The sequence below is a fragment of the Notothenia rossii genome, assembly GCF_949606895.1.
Source record: "Notothenia rossii genome assembly, chromosome: 2".
NCBI classification, from domain to species: Eukaryota; Metazoa; Chordata; class Actinopteri; order Perciformes; family Nototheniidae; genus Notothenia; species Notothenia rossii.
Window position 1 is genome coordinate 11,021,792 of NC_136904.1, and position 18,640 is coordinate 11,040,431.

General features: G+C 41.6%; 1 protein-coding gene across 3 annotated transcripts in view; it reads right to left on the reverse strand.

The window, feature by feature from the left end:
- Positions 1–88: 88 nt before the first annotated feature.
- The window catches only part of trpm7 (transient receptor potential cation channel, subfamily M, member 7), a gene marked incomplete at its 3' end in the record, with an annotated part of 64,985 nt that continues 46,433 nt past the window's right edge, over positions 89–18,640 (reverse strand). For 2 of the 3 annotated variants that reach the window (XM_079664206.1, XM_079664205.1), the window contains exons 18-31: positions 18,441–18,596; positions 17,748–17,891; positions 11,468–11,596; positions 10,553–10,804; positions 10,262–10,436; positions 9,240–9,372; positions 7,765–7,943; positions 7,410–7,542; positions 4,699–5,351; positions 3,711–3,811; positions 3,461–3,557; positions 1,485–1,561; positions 1,349–1,386; positions 89–689 (exon numbers count right to left, since the gene is read on the reverse strand). In XM_079664206.1, the coding sequence (XP_079520332.1) occupies positions 629–689; positions 1,349–1,386; positions 1,485–1,561; positions 3,461–3,557; positions 3,711–3,811; positions 4,699–5,351; positions 7,410–7,542; positions 7,765–7,943; positions 9,240–9,372; positions 10,262–10,436; positions 10,553–10,804; positions 11,468–11,596; positions 17,748–17,891; positions 18,441–18,596 (2,328 nt within the window). Of the gene's footprint in view, positions 690–1,348; positions 1,387–1,484; positions 1,562–3,460; positions 3,558–3,710; positions 3,812–4,698; positions 5,352–7,409; positions 7,543–7,764; positions 7,944–9,239; positions 9,373–10,261; positions 10,437–10,552; positions 10,805–11,467; positions 11,597–17,747; positions 17,892–18,440; positions 18,597–18,640 lie in introns of those variants that run through there. The other variant, XM_079664207.1, reaches the window with a different exon arrangement.

Genomic DNA, 18,640 nt, shown 5'->3' on the forward strand with positions numbered 1-18,640 from the left:
ATGGAAGGCTGACAGGCGGGTAGGCCATCCAGTTATTTTAGCCGGGCCGGCTCAGATGATTGGTCGTTCCTTTTTACAGTACTACGGCTTCCACTGATGAATTTTTTTTTGGATTTATTGTCAAAGCACTTCAGATATTCATTGCTATCAGGATGTTAAGAGCATTCCATGGAATATAACAAAAAGTGTTTCTGAAGTGAATTACCTACCCCACCTTTAAGTGTTCATTAATGTGCATTGTCCCTGTTCAAATAAACAATTAAATGAAATAAATGAAGAGGACAGTGATGCTGAAATCCAAAAACACGAGTTAACATAAATGTATTGTTCAGCAAAAGTTCCAAAATACTTCGAAAACAGTCCATATTCAATGCAATATAAGCAAGTATAGTGATTTGCATATAAAACTAATCCCCAGATTGTATTAACTTTTCTTATCTGGAATGAAGCTTCTAAAAGGATATCATATTCTGGATGAAACATGGCACCTTTTCCATTTGTTGCTCAAGGCAAATCATAATAAAGCCACACTACCCTTCATTAGATCATTATAAATGGCAGTAAGGCAGCCACTAGAGGAAAGGTCAAAGTTCACTTTGATAACAGCGTCTGTGGAGATGCTGCTGGATCAGCAGAACGAGTCCGACCGAACTAACTCACCGTTTGGTGATTCTTCCCCAGGGGCTCGTCTGACGGAGAACAAAAGAAACAAAACAACATTAGTTTAACAAAAACATGTGAGCTTGTGTTCTGCATTAACACACAGTAAGAGAATAGTGCATTGAGTGCTGGCTTCAAATACATTCTAACAAATATGCATCAGTGCAAATTAAATCAGAAATAAAATAATCTGACTTCAACAGACATGTTCAATTATCATGTGCACTATTACTTATATCTGCAATTTGACATTAAAGCACTTTTAAATACGTTGCAAAAGAATGTTAGAAAAGTGACATTTATCTGAGTTTTATAGTTTTATTGTTATTTGTGTTAGTATCACTTGTAGATGTAATTCATTTTAGATACATTTTTGTTTACTCAATTAACTGTTTTTATTTTTCACTATTATGCTTGGTTTCGGTATTAGTCACAGGACCTTTGTGTTTTTATTTTAATATTGTGCATTCTGAGAAATGTCTGGTACAAGATATCCTAACTATTAATTATTCATACAGTTTTATTTGATGTTTAACTTAGGAAATGGTGTGTGTGTGTGTGTGTGTGTGTGTGTGTGTGTGTGTGTGTGTGTGTGTGTGTGTGTGTGTGTGTGTGTGTGTGTGTGTGTGTGTGTGTGCGTGCGTGTAAACGTAGACATCTTGAATGAAATCAGTGGAAGGACACTTACAGGCTGCTGGCTTGGGCTGACTTGCCCTGAACTCTCTCCTGGTGGAGAAATAAGAAGTGGTTAAACAAAGACAGAAAGCAGCATTAAAGTCGTTTTTATCTTTGTACTCCGGAAAGTACACACAGTCTTGTCTTACCAGGCATGCAGACCGGGGGTCCTCGTGGGCGAGGATGTCTTCAGCTGACGACCGGCTCCTGTCCCTCTTTGTCAGAGCTACAGGAAATAAACAATCATAAACAATAAAAACATACTCATGTGGGGCTTCCACATACAACGCCTCAGACTCAGGGACATACAAGGCTTTGTGCAAATATTTAATATAACTGTGTTTTAAATTTAACTCATATATGCCTTAAACCCTTGCACCATATCAGTAAATATATATATTTATACTAACAACATGCAGATACCGCAACCTTTATCGACTCTTTGTGCTTTCTGGTTGGATGCAGAGCAGACTACAATGTACTATGTATTAGGGATGGGAATTTGAAAGCAAATGTATATTCGAATATTCGACCCCCAAAAAAACGGTTAACCGATTAACCGAAATGTACATATCCCATATAAAAAAATAAATGTTCATAAATACATGTTCAAATAAGTATAGAAACCAAGTCATATTTGTCAAATTGATTGAACTGGTGACCACAGTTTGAACAGTTGACAGCTATAGGCCTACAGCTTTCATGCTTAAAACATAACTTGGTTTTTAAATGAAAGAGGGATCATACACGAACAACATAACGGGTTAGGGTAACGTAACCCTTACAACAGAGATCAACAACCTATAACAGGGCTATGCACAGAATGCAGCTATTCAATACTCATTCTTCTTTAAGAATATGAGCATGTCTACATGCTCAGGGGAGAGGCGGGTGCGGAGGTGATTCACAATCAGGCCAGCTGTAGAGAAGACCCTCTCAGCTGGAACTTGGGCATAAGATGAGGTTTGAGTCTGCGTGACCTGCGTGTAGGGAGGGGCAGCAGCCATATCATTAGAACTAGCTAGATCTGATGGATTTGGACATAAACGCGAGTGAAGTATAACCGGACGCGCGAGAGAGAGATCAGTACCTGCAGCTCTGCCCGCTGTGGGGGACCGGTGAGCGGAGCAAAACACACCTTTAGACCCAACACATTTAGCTATGGCACTGTCGTATACATTGAATTATTCCATTTGATAATATGTAATCAACTTAGGCACACCTGCCAAAAATAAATACAAATAAAAATAATAATACAAATATTCATAACTAGGGATGGGTACCGAGAACCGGTACTAAGTCAATACCGGTACCTGATTGGACGGTATCGTTAAGCCGCTGGACAAACGGTGCTGCTATCGGTATATCTGTTACGTCTACTTCCTTAGTTTAACTTTAAACCATTCTGGTTGGTTGGGAACCCTCATCCCGTGTTTGAGACCCCTCTGATTGGCCACTGCAAATGCCACTCCTCATCTCTCTCAACAGCGCTCTTATTATTGTTGTGAGACTCCCGCAGGCATGGCGGACAGAGCGAAGCGATCCAAGATCTGGGTGCACTTTGAAAAAATGTAGTGGCGATAGTGCAAGGTGCAATCTATGTACTCAATTAGTTGCTTGTAAAGGGGGTAACACAAGCAACTTAATGAAGCATTTGCAAACGAGACACTCATTGAATCTTAAATGGTGCTAGCGATACTGCTAGTGCTAATAGTGCTAGCGGGCTTCAGCCGCGCCGTGAATGTGACCTGAGCGAAGGCTCGCAGGCAGGTTAGCTGCTGCGGACGGGTAATTTGTTTTGTTGGGTGCAGTCTTGCAGGCACATCGCCTTGTCTTTTTTTAGTTTATTAACACCAAATTATTGAAAAGTATTGATAAGAGTATCGAAAAATAACGATACCGATAAGCAGTACCGGTACCGATGAAATCCTAACGATACCCATCCCTATTCATAACTCATATTCTCATACCTGAATAATTTTGAATATTCGAATAGTCGATTAATCATTCCCATCCCTACTATGTATGTGCTATTGCAAACAAGTTGAATCTGATCTAATTATTAATATCTGTATAATAAAAATACATTTTCATATGATTGTTTGTATTTGTTGTGTGATCTTACAGGATTCAAGATGGAGGGAAGCTGGTTCTCTGTCGAACTCTGTGAAGCCGGCGTAGGAGTTGACTGATCGGATGTGAGCAGGACCTGAAGGCAGAGCCTGAGACACAAAGGAGTGAGAAAATAAACCTTATTCTGAAACACTGTAACAAAGTATGGCTGCCATAAACAATATGGTTCACAAATACATTCATGTTAGGCTAAATAAGCTTCTTGGAACTACATTTATTAAGACGATGCTACTGTTACTCACACATGCACTCAGCTGCAGTCGGCTCTCTGACACCGGGCTCTGCCGTGAGCTGGATCTCTCTTTGGGAGTCGAGAGCTGGAGGTCCATACTGTCTTTATGTCCTGAAACCAACACATATGTTTAGCTTTTGTAAGGCCATTCAAACAGCTATATCTGTCTGCAACAGGACCAGAGTAAAATACTTTATTTATGTTTGTCTCATGTCACAATATCCCACCACAACATTCAAAGAATCATCATAACCAAAACGGTAAAATAATCAGTTCAAACATCTGATTCCTAAGTGAATCCTCACCTCCACCTGCCAAACAAAACCGTAATCAATCAAAATTACAGTTGAAAACCTCAAGTCAACCAATCATTCGTGCTGTCACTTGACAAGAACACTTCAGAAACACCAGGACCAGAGAGCAACCAGACAGGAGGACAGAGAGAGGAAAGGAAAAGGCAGCTAGAGAGTCGACTGGATCTAGATCTGGAGATGGAAAGGCCCGAGCACCCGGCAAACGCAGTCCCGAACGTAATCTCACACTAAAACTCAAACCTCTCGTTGAACAGCCAGGCGCTGCAGGAGCCGACCGTCCTGACATATTCCATTCACTTCTCCTTTGTCTGTGGGGTTTCCTGGGTGCCACAGCAGGGGCCTGCACACAACCTGGCTTGCTGCCGTTTCCCTGAGTTTGACCCCGTGATGATTCAGCTTCAGGAGCTGGTGGGACTTCATTGTCTGTGCTCAGAGAACCGGATCTGCACTCGTCGTCGCAGAAGGCCTCGTTCACGTACCCTAAACCTGCCTCCCCTTTTCTCTCCCCCCCTTCTAACCCCTCTGTGTTTTCTGGCTTCGCAGTGCAAGCAGGAAAGCAAGCAGGCCGAGCAGAGCCCGAAGTCTTAGAGACAACAACAACAGTCGGATACACACACACACAGCTTTCCCCCTCCTCTGAGATCTCAGCATCAATACTAGTTTCACCCTCGGTCTTGTACTTACCCACAAACGCCCCAAACTCTACAGTGGTGCAGTCTGGCTGGTAAAGCCTAGCTAGGGCGAGTTCTGGGTGGCTGGAGCCGCTGGGCTGGGCTGGGGTGCTTCTGAGGTGAAACTGGGCCCCCGGGGAGGGCACACAGGGCAGGCTGGAGGGAGAGTCGGAAAAGCCCGGCTCCTGTGGACGGGTCGGTTTATTCCGGGTGAGAGAGTGGCCGCGGAGACGCAGCTCCGGAGGGGAAATGGCCACAGCACTTTGGACAAAGCCACAGGAGCTGCCTGGGAAGACGGCCTCTGCAGCAAAGTGCCCAAGCCCAAACAACCCCCTCCTCTCTGGACTCAACGCTGGGTTCATGGTGGGGTCCAGCCCCACACTGTGTTTGCCCATCATGGATGATTTGGAGTGGGGCCCAGTGTCTGAAGCCACAGGGCCGATGTTGGGGACGACGTTCTTGGAGAGGCTGAGCTCCCGGGTGATCTGGTTGTGGACCTTGCTGGCCTCTGACGCCCTCTGAGCAGTGAGGGTCTTCAGCGTGTCCACAGTGAGGGCAGAGAGGTCCTGCAGGTGTCCGATCTGAGAGTCCAGAGTGTGCAAAGAGCGCTTTATGAAGTTCACTTTGTTCCCGACCTCCTTCAGCTGCATACACATGGTCTCAACCCTGGAAATGACATTAGGTTCAGTTAGCCACAGTTCAGCTTGTGCTACCTACTATTGTTTATGTTGAATAAAATGTTAATACTATACTATTGAAGTAAATAACCTGTCTTCTAGTATTGAGCGTGGCGTAATAAGGTGCTTAAACAGAGCGTTTCAGACAAGTGCTGGATACAGGTATACTCAGACGGACAGAGTGAGGAAAATGTGTTTTTTTTAACATTAAAGCATATTTACTAATGCTGTCAAAATGATCGCGTTAACGGCGGTAATTAATTTATTGAATTAATTGCGTTAAAATATTTAACGCATTTAACGCATGCGCAGAATGGCCCGCCCATACATCCCACAAGTGGCAGCGCCAGGGTATGGCTGGGGTAGGCTACACCCATACCAGGAAATGGCTTAGCCACACTATGAAAAATTATGTTAAAGTAAGCCAAATCGCGCGGAGTAGATTGCAGAGACAGCAGTTAGTAAGATTGATTTCAGTAGCCACTTGTCTGGAAATACCAAAGACCAGAAACGGTTTTGAAAACTTTTGTCACGTCGTGATCGTCTTCTCAATAGAACATCTTTGATAATGTCTTCTGGCCAATCAGAATCAAGATAACGGCGTGGTGTTGTTGCAGGAAGTCCTGACGGATAATACTTTTGCTGTAGTACATCTCTATATCGATACAACATTACGTGTTGATAGAAATCAACAGGTAAGGAAATAAGACCCCACGGTTTGATGATTGATAGGTGTGTGGGCTGTCTTTCATTTTGACACACAGAACAATGTTATAATAAACATACATACACACTGTATGTTAAATGGATATATCCGCCTTCTTTCATTTATCTTTCCATTCCCACAACAATATACATAAAGAAATGGCATATTTTGGACATAGTTGGAATGGTGATTAATCATGATTAATTAATTTTTAAGGTGTGATTAATCTGATTAAAATTTGTAATCGTTTGACAGCCCTAATATTTACATTTTCTAAGGAACCCAAAATACCAGCATGAACATAATAATGAGAATGACCTTTAAATGTTAAGTTGTGTTTTGGTCAGTTCGTGACTGTACGAGAAGGTCCATGTTTTGTGTGATTCAGGCACAAGGATGGGCATGCATGCCGGTTTGATAGACTTCAAGGATAAAAGCATTTTTCAGTTATTTTTGGTTATTTACAAGAAAAACTCCACTGAGCACCTTTAACCCTTAGATGCCCGAGTGACTGGACTCTTCCATAAGTGGGTCTAAAAGGACCCGTATTAGAATAATATGTGTTTTTATGCCATTTTTGTCATTTTGGTTAAGAAAGATCACTTGTATAATATTTAGTATTATATTTTGGGTCACACTAGAAATATTTAATCTTTCACTATTTAAGAATCTTTTTTTTACATTTTGAAAAAAAGGTTTTGAACATATTGATGCACAGATCTCCGCTATTCTGAGACCCTCACAATATTCCAGTCCCTTTTCAAAACTCATCTCTTCTCCTCTTGTCTACTCATAGCCCCCCCCCCCCCCTCCCATCAATCCATGCCGGTTGATCAAGTTTGATAGTCCTATACCCCCCACCTATACCCCCCCACCCTAACCTTCCCTTATATTGTAAAGCAATTGTGAGTCCTTGAAAAGCCCTATACAAATATAATGTATTATTATTATTATTATTATTATTATTATTATTATTATTATTATACTGACGGGTATCAGATCTTGCTGTGTAAAATAATCTACCTGAGAGGTGTAACTTGTGATGTAGTCTGTGTGGTCTACAGTGAATGTATTCCTGACAGACACAGGTGATAAGAAGGTTCCCATAGGATCCCATTGTTGAGCCACTTATGGAAGCTTGGGGTCGTAATACAAAAACTACAATTTCTTAAAATGTATACAATTTAAATGTGAATGGCATGATATCCAAAACGTGTTTTTGAGGAGTAGCTGGAATATGAAATGATTAAAAAAAAATGTACTTACAAAGATACTTCAAGAAAACCACCGGGTAAAAAAAGACCCACTTATGCATCTAAGGGTTAAGAAGTCCTGTCTCACCTTTCTGAGGTCAGACGGATGCGCTCCTCACTCCCCGAGTGAAACTGATCATCCTTTTCATGAAAGTACGTCTCCACACACTGCTCCTCAAAATCATGAAGCTTCTTTTGGTCCTCCTCTGTGAGAAACAGCTCTGAAAGAACGTAAACAGGCGTGTTAAGGTTAGACATTTCCTTAATGGGCAGTAAGCAGTAAATATTTGTCCAATTGTTTTTCAGGCATAAAGTATTTAGATTACAATGTTGAAAAGACAACAAAGAAATGTATCTATTTATATGAATGGCATCCTTTATCAGCATCTTTTGAATAATGCAATATTGGAGATTTGAGGCGATGATGCAGAAAAAGGTCGTACTTGGTCCGTAGGTATGCTCCTTCTTTCTCTTCCGACACATACAGAAGAGGGAGTAGATATGGCAGAGGAGGATGAAGGGGGGGGGGAGGACCGGCTTCTCATGGTAGGCCATAATGAAGTGGTAGCGCTGGTACTTCCACACCAGATTAGAAATGGACTTCACTTGCAGATACACATTGCTGGAAAGAGAGTACAGACATTAAACCCAGGATAACGATGTTGTTGAGAATCTCAGCCATATTTCAGAATTACAGGGAGCGTTTACCCAAACATTTAAAATCTAAAAGTCTGCTCTGATTGGTTAGCTGGACGGCACTGTTGTAATTGGTTAACCGGTTAGAGATGTCCCGCCCCTTAGCCTATCATGTACAATATGTTGGCGCACTAGCTTATACTAACGCCAGTGTTACATAGTGACGTTATTATGATACAGAAATAAACACATGAGTCCAATGGAGGCGTGTCAGATAGAAACTGCCTCTCAAGGGAACTTTGGGAGTTTAGACTTTGCAGATCTTTTACATGCACAAAAACCTACATTATAAATCACACTACAGGAAAGGGAAAAGCACAAAGAGCTAAATAGGGGATCTTCCTTCTGGGAGGTGATGAGGTTGGTGGGAGTAGTTTGGTAGAAAGAAAATAGCTCCTACATGAAACTGATCATAAAACCAATCAGTTATCGAAGTAACCGAGTCATGATTTTCTAAAAGGAGACATTGTTGTTTGAATTTTTTTTTGTTGCAAAGTGCCATGTAGTTCCATTTGAGAGAAGGCACACATCTCTGCAGCTGACATCTCCAACACTTACTTTATCCAGATTGATAAATAGAACTATGAGTGAAGGAAAAATACATATAATATACATTGGGTTAAGTATCCCTATCTGGTCGTTGGACGCGGGGGGTCGCCGTACCCCCACTTATTTGGAGCCCCCACTTTTTTTAAGCATGATTTTAATAGTCTAATAAATATAAAAGCATTGCAAGTGTTATCAGTTGCAAGTTTGTATTTGTTGTAACAATGACAAAAAATTACTTCACAGTAATTATGATAAAAACGTAGCTCAACCATTTATGCAACTTGATTTGAAGCCTGTGTGTGTGTGTGTGTGTGTGTGTGTGTGTGTGTGTGTGTGTGTGTGTGTGTGTGTGTGTGTGTGTGTGTGGGGTGACCAGGTGTACACCATTTTTATCATTTGTCCCGTGTCCCACAAATTGAGACTATGTCCCGCATTTGAGTGACAGTCGTGCAGAAAGGTAATCATGTAAGTTGCGCTGACAGGCAACAGAGGTCGAGAGTGAACCCCCCCCTCCCCCGTTGACAGTTCACAAGCTCGTCCATAGCGTCTCCCCCCCACGTCCACCCAGTAAAAACGTCCCCACTCCACCACTGTATAACACATAACCAGAAACTGGGCAAAGATAATGAGTAAACAGTATTCTGGATACAGCACTGGAATGTTGTGCACTTACTTGAAGAAGGCGATGAGGAGGTTGACCATTAGTATATACTGAACAAAGAGGTAGACTGCTTGTAGGAGAGGAGTCAGCCACGCTCCCGCCGTACACAGTGGCTTCACTGCTACGTCACTGTTATTGGCACACACTGTGAAGAGGAGGAGTGTTTAAGGATGGGCACACTCCAGCAGGTATGCATGCACTGACAAATCCCCAAATATGCTAAGGATAAACTTACATCCACCAGGACTTTTTTATTTGCATTTTCTATAATAAACTTTCTGTCTGGTGTCGGTCCAAATCTGACTTTACCACAAATGCATTCACACAAAGAGTAAAGGAGACCATAATACCTCAAATAATGAATTGTTTAATAATACATTCCTGACCACCTGCTCTCTAGATATCCATTGAAAAGCCCATATTGATCCTCAGCAAGTACATAGCTCTAACGACGTAAATCCACAAAAAAGATGCTGCACACACGTACAGTAAATAAGCTGCAACTATGATGTGTTAGAGGGATATTTAATTCAACTCTAGCATTTAGCCTTCACTAGCTTTCTTTAAATAACAACTTTACAACAAACTTAAACAGCATCTTTTACATCTGATTTTTTACCTTAGCTATAGTAACAATCATAAACCATGTGATAATTTTGAGCAGTGTGTGAAACCTTGGGATGCCAACTCAGATTATGGAGCTCTGCCAGGTGTTTTGTTCCACTGAAGCATCCAACGCGCCCGATCACTTAATCGTTCGCTGTTATCCAGAACACTTTAAGCGGAGTCAGGGCGATCGATGCTGTGGTGAAACAAAAAGCCCTGCCTTACCAAACAGACCTGCGTTGGCCGCTTCGGTGCGTGAACCCATGTTGAGTGAAAGAGACTGTGAAGGAAGGCAATGATTATGCCATCGTGGGTTTGATTTCCAGTGCTCATTTGGAGTGCCAATCAGCTATCATGCCGTGGTGAAAAGCTTTGAATAAAACTATTCTTACCGGCGTAATCTCCTATACCTTCCTCATCGTCCTTACCGTCGATTTCATAGGCATACACTTCCCCGTACATCATCCAGTACGGCTGGAAGACCACGTCTTTGGCCAGCGACCAGCTGGGCTCTTCATGTGGATACAGAATGGCTTTCCGGGGAACGCCGTAGCTCAGCAGGACTATAGCCATTATTACCACAATATAAAACATGTTGGCCACCTGCAACAGATCGCACACAATTAATACGAAACATGAGAGATGGCATATCAATTGCATTTAAACATGTCGTCTGCTTTCTTTACATCATGCAGTTGTGTGACTTCTCACTTTCTCACCATTTTAGCGATCATCATGACGTACGGTCCAGCCTGCTGGTTGACAGCCAGGATGTCCAGGAGTCGCACGTACCAGAAGATAATATTCAGACAATACACCGTCCTGCCGGGGACGAAGGCTTCACCTCCAGCCAATCTCAGGCCGAAGCCGATGAAAAAGGTCACAATGGCCAGAAAGTCGGACACATTAAAGTAGTCACTGAACCACACCTTTATCTTCTGGGATATTTTGCCCGCTTCAGACATAAACACCTGGGGAAAAAGAGGAAGAAAATGGAAAAATAAAAGAAATAATGTTGAGGAGAGTTTATTTGAAGTATTGGCTTTACAGCAGTGTTAATTTTGGCAGCTGTTTTTGATTTAGTCTTAAAACGAAAATGGTTATTAGTGTTAGTCACATTTGAGTCATTCCTATCCTTCGTAGTTTTAGTCGACGAAAACTCAAAAAGTTTTAGTCAACTTTTAGTCGATGAAAAATTACATTTTAGTCAAAATGTGTGTCTATATACTCTCTGAACGAGATCTCTGTGTCTGCTGCAGCATGTATGTTAGGCCCCGCCCCCCGCACACAGAGAGATCGCTCTTCTGGAGTGAAGAGAGCGGAAATAATGATATTGCAAGTTAGAAACGTAAGATGCATTTTGACAGACGAGATGGACACTTGGGGGAAAATATGCTGCATTTTGAATGTCCGATAGTCCACCATTAATTAACACCTTAGTCCCGTCAACGAAAACTAAATGTTGTCGTAGTTTTCGTTATCAAGAATCTATTTTTAGCTCGTCATCGTCTCGTCTCAGTCATGTAAAAAAAGGTCGTTGACGAACGTTTTTCGTCACAGTTTTCGTTGACGAAATGAACACTGCTTTACGGGGCTCGAGCAAAGAAATCTTCATTATCTTCTTTTGCACATACCTCTCGAATTTTCTCGATGGCAGAGGTGAATATGTAGAGGATGACGACCCACTCCTGAGGAGAAGGCCACTCGGGCATCTTCACCAACACCACGTACGAGTAGAACATCAGGAAGCCCAGATAGAAGAGCTGACAACGAGAGACACATTCATTAGACTCATTAACAACTCTCTTCAAATGAAGCTTTGAAAAGCTTTCATATTGTAGGATTCCATCACCCTGAAATAATTAAACATTTTAGACTTTTTGTTACTGTAATGATATAAATGGATTTTCTGATGCGGATAAATTGCTCGTGGATCGCCCAGCTGATACGTGTGTATGTCTTCCTTTATGTTTGACAAGTGGGAGATCAAACCGCTTTTTGACTGCATTAAAAACGCCCAAAAACATGTTTTTCTAACAAAATATTTAAATTGTAATCCATGTGGAATCTGGAAATGATGATGTATATATTTTCAAGATTTTGAACTTTAAAATGGTCTTTGGCAGAAAGGAGTTATACACAATCCTACGCACCCGCCAATGAATAATTATGGATAGATATACAATTATATTTCAATAAATATATGTTAGCCATTTTATCTGTAACTGTGCAGAAACACCAGGTTTTAACAGAATTATAGACATGCATTGGGGCTATGTTGTTTGATTTAATTCAACACAATATATGCACTCCACTATGCTGTATCTGAAGCTCTTAATATGATTGCTCATATTTCAAGCCATCTTTTTCCCGGCCCCATTCCAAACTAATTTGAATAGCCCTGACGTAGATGATAACTGGCCGGTGTCGATCCCGAGAGGGGCTTCCTCTCTCTGAAATATTTTAAGAGGAGGTCAGCAGGGGCCTCCGAAGGGGCTGAACCTCATCATGGCACTTTGAGTCGGGAGCAAACAGTCGGCCATTTTGAGCCCTCAGAGCTCAGCTGGCGGTGAGCTGTGTGAGAGAAGAGAACATGATCTTCTCCGTCTCCAGTGAAAATCACAGTTCCCAACAAAGCCGGCTCTCAGAAGGGAGGGGCGAGCGGGATGGAGATTATATAAAGAACAGAGGTGGGATATTTTATACGACTGGTCATATAAAGCTGTAATAATCAGTCTTTTCATAATAAAGCTAATCTTTGTAACTGGATTGTTTACAGTTCTCATGTTGAGATGATCAGTTCTGTCGAAGTTCTTCTGATAACCTTTTCTCTCCAGACAGCAGTTTGAGACAGTAATCCACGCCTTTGTCACCTCTCGGCTGGATTACTGTAACTCTCTCTACATGGGGGTCAGTGGGTCCTCCCTCTCTCGTCTGCAGCGGGTGCAAAATGCAGCAGCAAGGCTTTTAACTGGCACACGGAAATATGACCACATTTCCCCCATTGTGGCTTCGCTCCACTGGCTGCCAATACATTTTAGGATTCATTTCAAAATCCTTTTATTTACTTTTAAATCCCTAAATGGCATGACCCCACCATATCTTTCTGAGCTGCTACACCCTTACACGCCCACCCGCCCTCTCAGTTCAGCGGATCAACTGCTCCTGAACGTGCCCAGAACCAGGTCAAAGCTCAGAGGGGGCCGTTGTTTCTCTGTAGCGGCTCCCACGCTGTGGAACCATCTGCCCCTGCACATCAGACAGGCCGCCACACTGCCTGCTTTTAAATCGCTTCTTAAAACCCACCTCTTCTCCTTAACATCTTTTAGAGTGTTGCTTTTATTGCTTTTTAATTGTCTATTGTTTTTACTTGTACTTGTTTTATGGTGTGTGAGCTGTGCTGTGTTTGTTGTTGTTCTGTTTTGTTTATACGACTGTACAGCACTTTGGTATGGAGGTTTAAAGTGCTCTATAAATAAAGCTGTATTGTATAAGTAAATGATATTGATAACTTCTGTATGGTGGTACATCCATTCAAACATGTGTCTTGTACTAATTAGCACATGTTGACATGCTAAAATTTCAAAGAGAGATAGAGAAGATGGTAAACATTCTTTATTATCATCAGCACGTTAGCATTTAGCTAAAAGCACTGCTAAGGGCAGCCTTACAAAGCTTTGCTGTCGTCTCTTAGTCCTGTTTCTTAAGTAACTCATTGATTTGCTACCTGTATTAACATTAATAGATGGCTATTTGCATAACAAATACATGAAGTGGGTACTTTAGGAGATAAAGTAATAGTTCTTTAGAGCAGCTTAGTTCAACCCTTGTGTTTTCATCTGTTTCAGTAGCGAAACAAACCATGATTGGTTTTCAATGACCCATGAACTGCCCATTGTAGTTTGACCTGTGCTTGGAACAGAAAGGAGCTCTTTTGTAGCACCATACTGCAGACTGTGGGAAACTGTGTCCGCATAGGCAGGTAAAGTTACACGTGCACACTAACACACACGTCCAGTTTACACACTACATTAGAAAAATTGCTGAGCCTTGACATGAGAGGTGTGAACTGTTGGAAAACCAGCCATTAACACTTGCATCTGATGTGCAACCTGGTGTTATGTGCAGCATTGATGTGTTAAAGTAGATGTAGATAAGCCTGGGTACAGGCTATATTAAGGAGACTAGCAGTTTCACTGATGCTATCAGCACCTCTCATTCTTGAACCGCATGAAAAACAACCCTGTCCCTGCTGATTAAACCCTCAGTGACGACTCCCAGGTGCCTGAGAACCAGCCTCAGGCTTGTGTCCATAAATAAACACAAGAACAGGTGAGAAAAGGTGAGTGATAGTCCCTATATGATTGTGAAAAGTGTCGGTTCAAGAAGGTCTCTCCTTAGTCTCTCCTAAAAAGTATGGTAGCCATATAGGAGTGTTTAAAATAAAATGCAAGGGCACAATGCAAGGAGAGGCTGATGTGTCTCCAACTAGAACACTTCCAATAGGTTTTAATGGAGCGCAAAAAGAAGGGGGTTGCAGTCCAGAAAAAAAAAGACTTCTCACACTGAATCGAGGGGTCCTAACTATCTGCATGTTACAGATTCTTTAAATTGTATGATCACATTCCCTGAGATTTCCTGCAGGTGGTGCTGTTTGAATATTTGTCTCTCCATTCAATGCTAAAACAAACAGTTGTTCCATTTATAAGTTACAGTCTAGGAGTTGAATTACATCCTCAGTCTTTTCTAACCACATTACAAAACCTGAATGGTCAAAGGGAAAGAAAATGCACCTTCCGGGCCAGAAAAGACTCTTTGACTGCAGTGTTAGTGTTTCGCCGCTGTTTTTGTGGGTGTCTCATAAGACGAGGTTGCACCTTGTTCCCCTCTCCTATTTGTAGTTTTTATGAACAGAGTATCAATCACAGCCAGAGTCTGCAGGGTTTTGTGTCAGACCAAAATGGGGAGGGAATCTTTAACATTAGCTAAATTCTCATGTACTTGTTGATCTTTATCTCTGACAGCCCCTTTTGACCGAAGCGTCTCAGGTACTAATGAACGAAAGGAACAAAGAAACTAGGCTGGCAACCATTAGCACATTCCTGTTTGCATTTTGTGCTGCATCTCAACTGTGTAGATCACGCATATTCTTTTTATTCAGGGGACATTTAAATAATCTGTGTTAAAGGTCACCTATTATGCAAGATCCAATTTTTCATGTCTTTCATACATAAACATGTGTCCCCCAGAGTTTCCCTTAGAATTCTTTTTTTGCTGGTCAACATATCCGTTAAAGTTTAAATGAGAAAAGTGCCGGTCAAAGGTCTTCTTTGTTATTTATTGAGCTTTAAAAGAAATTGATATGATTCGATCTTAAACAAACTAATTATAGTAGATTAATTATTCAAAAGTGTACATTAACTTATAATAATAAACGGAGCGCTCTCTCTCTCTCCTGACAGCCCGTCAGTATCATGCAGCTCGCGGATCCAGTAATGAGTGACCCGACATTAAAAATAAACATATCGATAACTAGTTTAGGTAGTTTGAGAGGTAATTAAAATAGCTACGTGTGATATTCTAACCTGAAGTGTGTGTTTTGTTCCGCTCACCGCTGCATGTGATCATGCAGAGCTGCGTGTCGACTCGTCAGCAGCAGCTGATCTCTCTCTCCCGTCAGATTAGACTTCACTCGCGTTTATGTCCATATCGATCAGATCTAGCTAGTTTTAGCTAATGATAGGACTACCTGCTTATCAAGACACCTAAACAATAAGCGTCGCTATGCAACCGGGTGAGGCCGCAAAGTATAGCGCTGCATTATGCATTTGTTTACATGCCCACCGGAACCCCGAGGCATTACCAACAGATCAACGCACAATCAACCCATACAGGACATCTCTTTCTCCACATTAAGTGTTAGACATTAGAATTGACTATTCTTGTCTGTCACATACTCTTCTTGTCTGTCACATAAGTGGCGCAACTGATGCTGTATTGTGCTAAGGGGAAATGATTTTGACCGGACATTTTGACCGGAGAGATTTAGATTTGCCGGTCTTCAGCATATTTTACCGGCTAACGGAAACTCTGGTCTCCCTCTGTGAAAAGAGATTCTGAAAGTTTCAGGAAAAAAGATTCTCTCACTTTTTCTCCTGATCCATTTATATAAAAAACTGTCTGAAAAATCTGATTTTGGCCACTTTATGATGTCATAACGTTTCTTTGGCTTTTGTAACCATTAGCCCAGGGGTGTCCAAGCTATGGCCCGGGGGCCAAATGCGGCCCGCGGACCATTTTGAATCAGCCCTCAGCGAATTCAAGAAGTATGATGAAATATGGCCCACAAATGAAACTTCTGCTTGTCTTGTATTGTAGGCTACTTCTTACATATAAATGTTCAAATATATTACACAGTATTCATGTGTTAACAAGACCACTTTTCTAATAAATTCAGTCAATTAAAGTTGAAAACATTTTCTAAAAAATCTAAGTTGATAACAAAAAAGCCCAATGATACATTTACATAAAAACCTGGAAATATACCTTTCATATTTCCTATAATTATAATCAATCTGAGGCGTCTGTTTTAAGGAATGAGCTGCGAACACTTTTTGTAAAAAAATAAATGATGGAGAGCTGTGATGTAGGCTGTTATTTTCTTCAAGCATTTTCAAGTATCAGGAATGGTTTACCTACATTTGATTGATTTTTCCAACTTTTAACTGAACTTATGAGGCAATATACCTCACCTCTAGGGAGTGGCCACGCCTTTCGTATATTTTTCTGTATGTGGCCCTCGGTGAAAAAAGTTTGGACACCCCTGCATTAGCCAATCACCAACCCACCCCCCACCTGATCACCTGAATCTCCTCCTAGAGCACCATTGTTTTCTTTTTAACCAACTATCTCTCAGAGGGGCGTGGGGAGGGGCTCCTTATTTTCATCTAAAGTAACAGACAGAGAATCAGCACTTTGGAAAAAGGGCTGAAACAGAGGGGATTATGGGTAATGCTGCAATGATCTGTTTGGTGTTTGGAGCCAAACACTTCAGAGACATGTTTTGTATATATCTGAGACCTATAATATATTGATGAAAAACAGTGTGATAGGGGACCTTTAAGTTACTGCTCCTAGTAGGTAACTAGCAACATCCTCTCCTGTTCTCCAGATAAACAACCATAAAACAGACGGTTGGATGGATGTGCAGATGTGTGGATGTGTAGATGTGTAGATGTGTAGATGTGTGGATGTGTGGATGTGTGGATGTGTAGATGTGTAGATGTGTAGATGTGTAGATGTGTAGATGTGTAGATGTGTGGATGTGTGGATGTGTGGATGTGTAGATGTGTAGATGTGTAGATGTGTGGATGTGTGGATGTGTGGATGTGTGGATGTGTAGATGTGTGGATGTGTGGATGTGTAGATGTGTGGATGTGTAGATGTGTAGATGTGTAGATGTGTAGATGTGTGGATGTGTGGATGTGTGGATGTGTGGATGTGTAGATGTGTAGATGTGTAGATGTGTAGATGTGTAGATGTGTGGATGTGTGGATGTGTAGATGTGTAGATGTGTAGATGTGTAGATGTGTAGATGTGTAGGTGTGTAGATGTGTGAATGTGTAGATGTGTGGATGTGTAGATGTGTGGATGTGTAGATGTGTAGATGTGTAGATGTGTAGATGTGTAGATGTGTGGATGTGTGGATGTGTAGATGTGTGGATGTGTAGATGTGTAGATGTGTAGATGTGTAGATGTGTAGATGTGTGGATGTGTGGATGTGTAGATGTGTAGATGTGTAGATGTGTAGATGTGTAGATGTGTAGATGTGTGGATGTGTGGATGTGTGGATGTGTGGATGTGTGGATGTGTGGATGTGTGGATGTGTGGATGTGTAGACATTTATCTCCATACCGTGTTGGACCAGAACTTGACGATTGGAGCGTGGTAGAAGGCATATATTTTCCTGGTTAGGGGCAGCTTCCTGGAGCGAATCTGTGTGTCTATGTCGCTCTTGGTCTCCACGTTGTCGTTGGATCTGGCCTCCTTGAAGACATCCTGCAGAGGGTGAAGTGGCCCGAATGAGACAGCAGTGGAGATAAAAAGAGTGGAAGAGAAGGAAAGCAGAGTGAAGAGGAGAATGTGAGGGGAACACACAAAGGAATGAAGAAAAACATTTAATTTGAAGTCCAAGAAAAGTGTTTTTCAATCTAATTGTCTTAAACTACTCTTATTGTAAGACAACAAACTGTTCACAGCTCTGTAACTGTTTAACAAAGAAAGAAATGTAACTCAAAAATTATGTTTTTATTTCCTTTCAAAGTTTACTTTCAGCTCCTATAATAAGTCTGTAATACTATGGGTCATGTTTATCATATGCTGTGAAAACATGTTATTTCAGCGGTTGTCCCAAAGACAGTGCCGCTGTATTAAGCATTGCACAATAATGAATATAGCCGATAATTATATACTGACACACCGCCATAAAAAAAAGCATTTTTGAGCATGTGTGTATCTGTACTGCTTCTATACAACAGATTGAAAATCTTAAGTTCCCCTTGTGGGATTAATAAAGTGGCTTTTCATTCTTCTATTTCTAGATCTCACCATCTGGATGTCATCAGCGATGTTCTGGAAGTTGTGCTCGCTGTCCTCCATGGTGATCTGGTGGTCGTCCTGACTCTGAGGGATGTGAGCCATCTCGGCCTTGGACTTGTACTCCAGCAGGAGGATGGCCGGAGGCACCAGGATGCTCAGAATCACCTGGAGACACAAACGCACTAATGTGGGTGTGGGATCTTTTATTT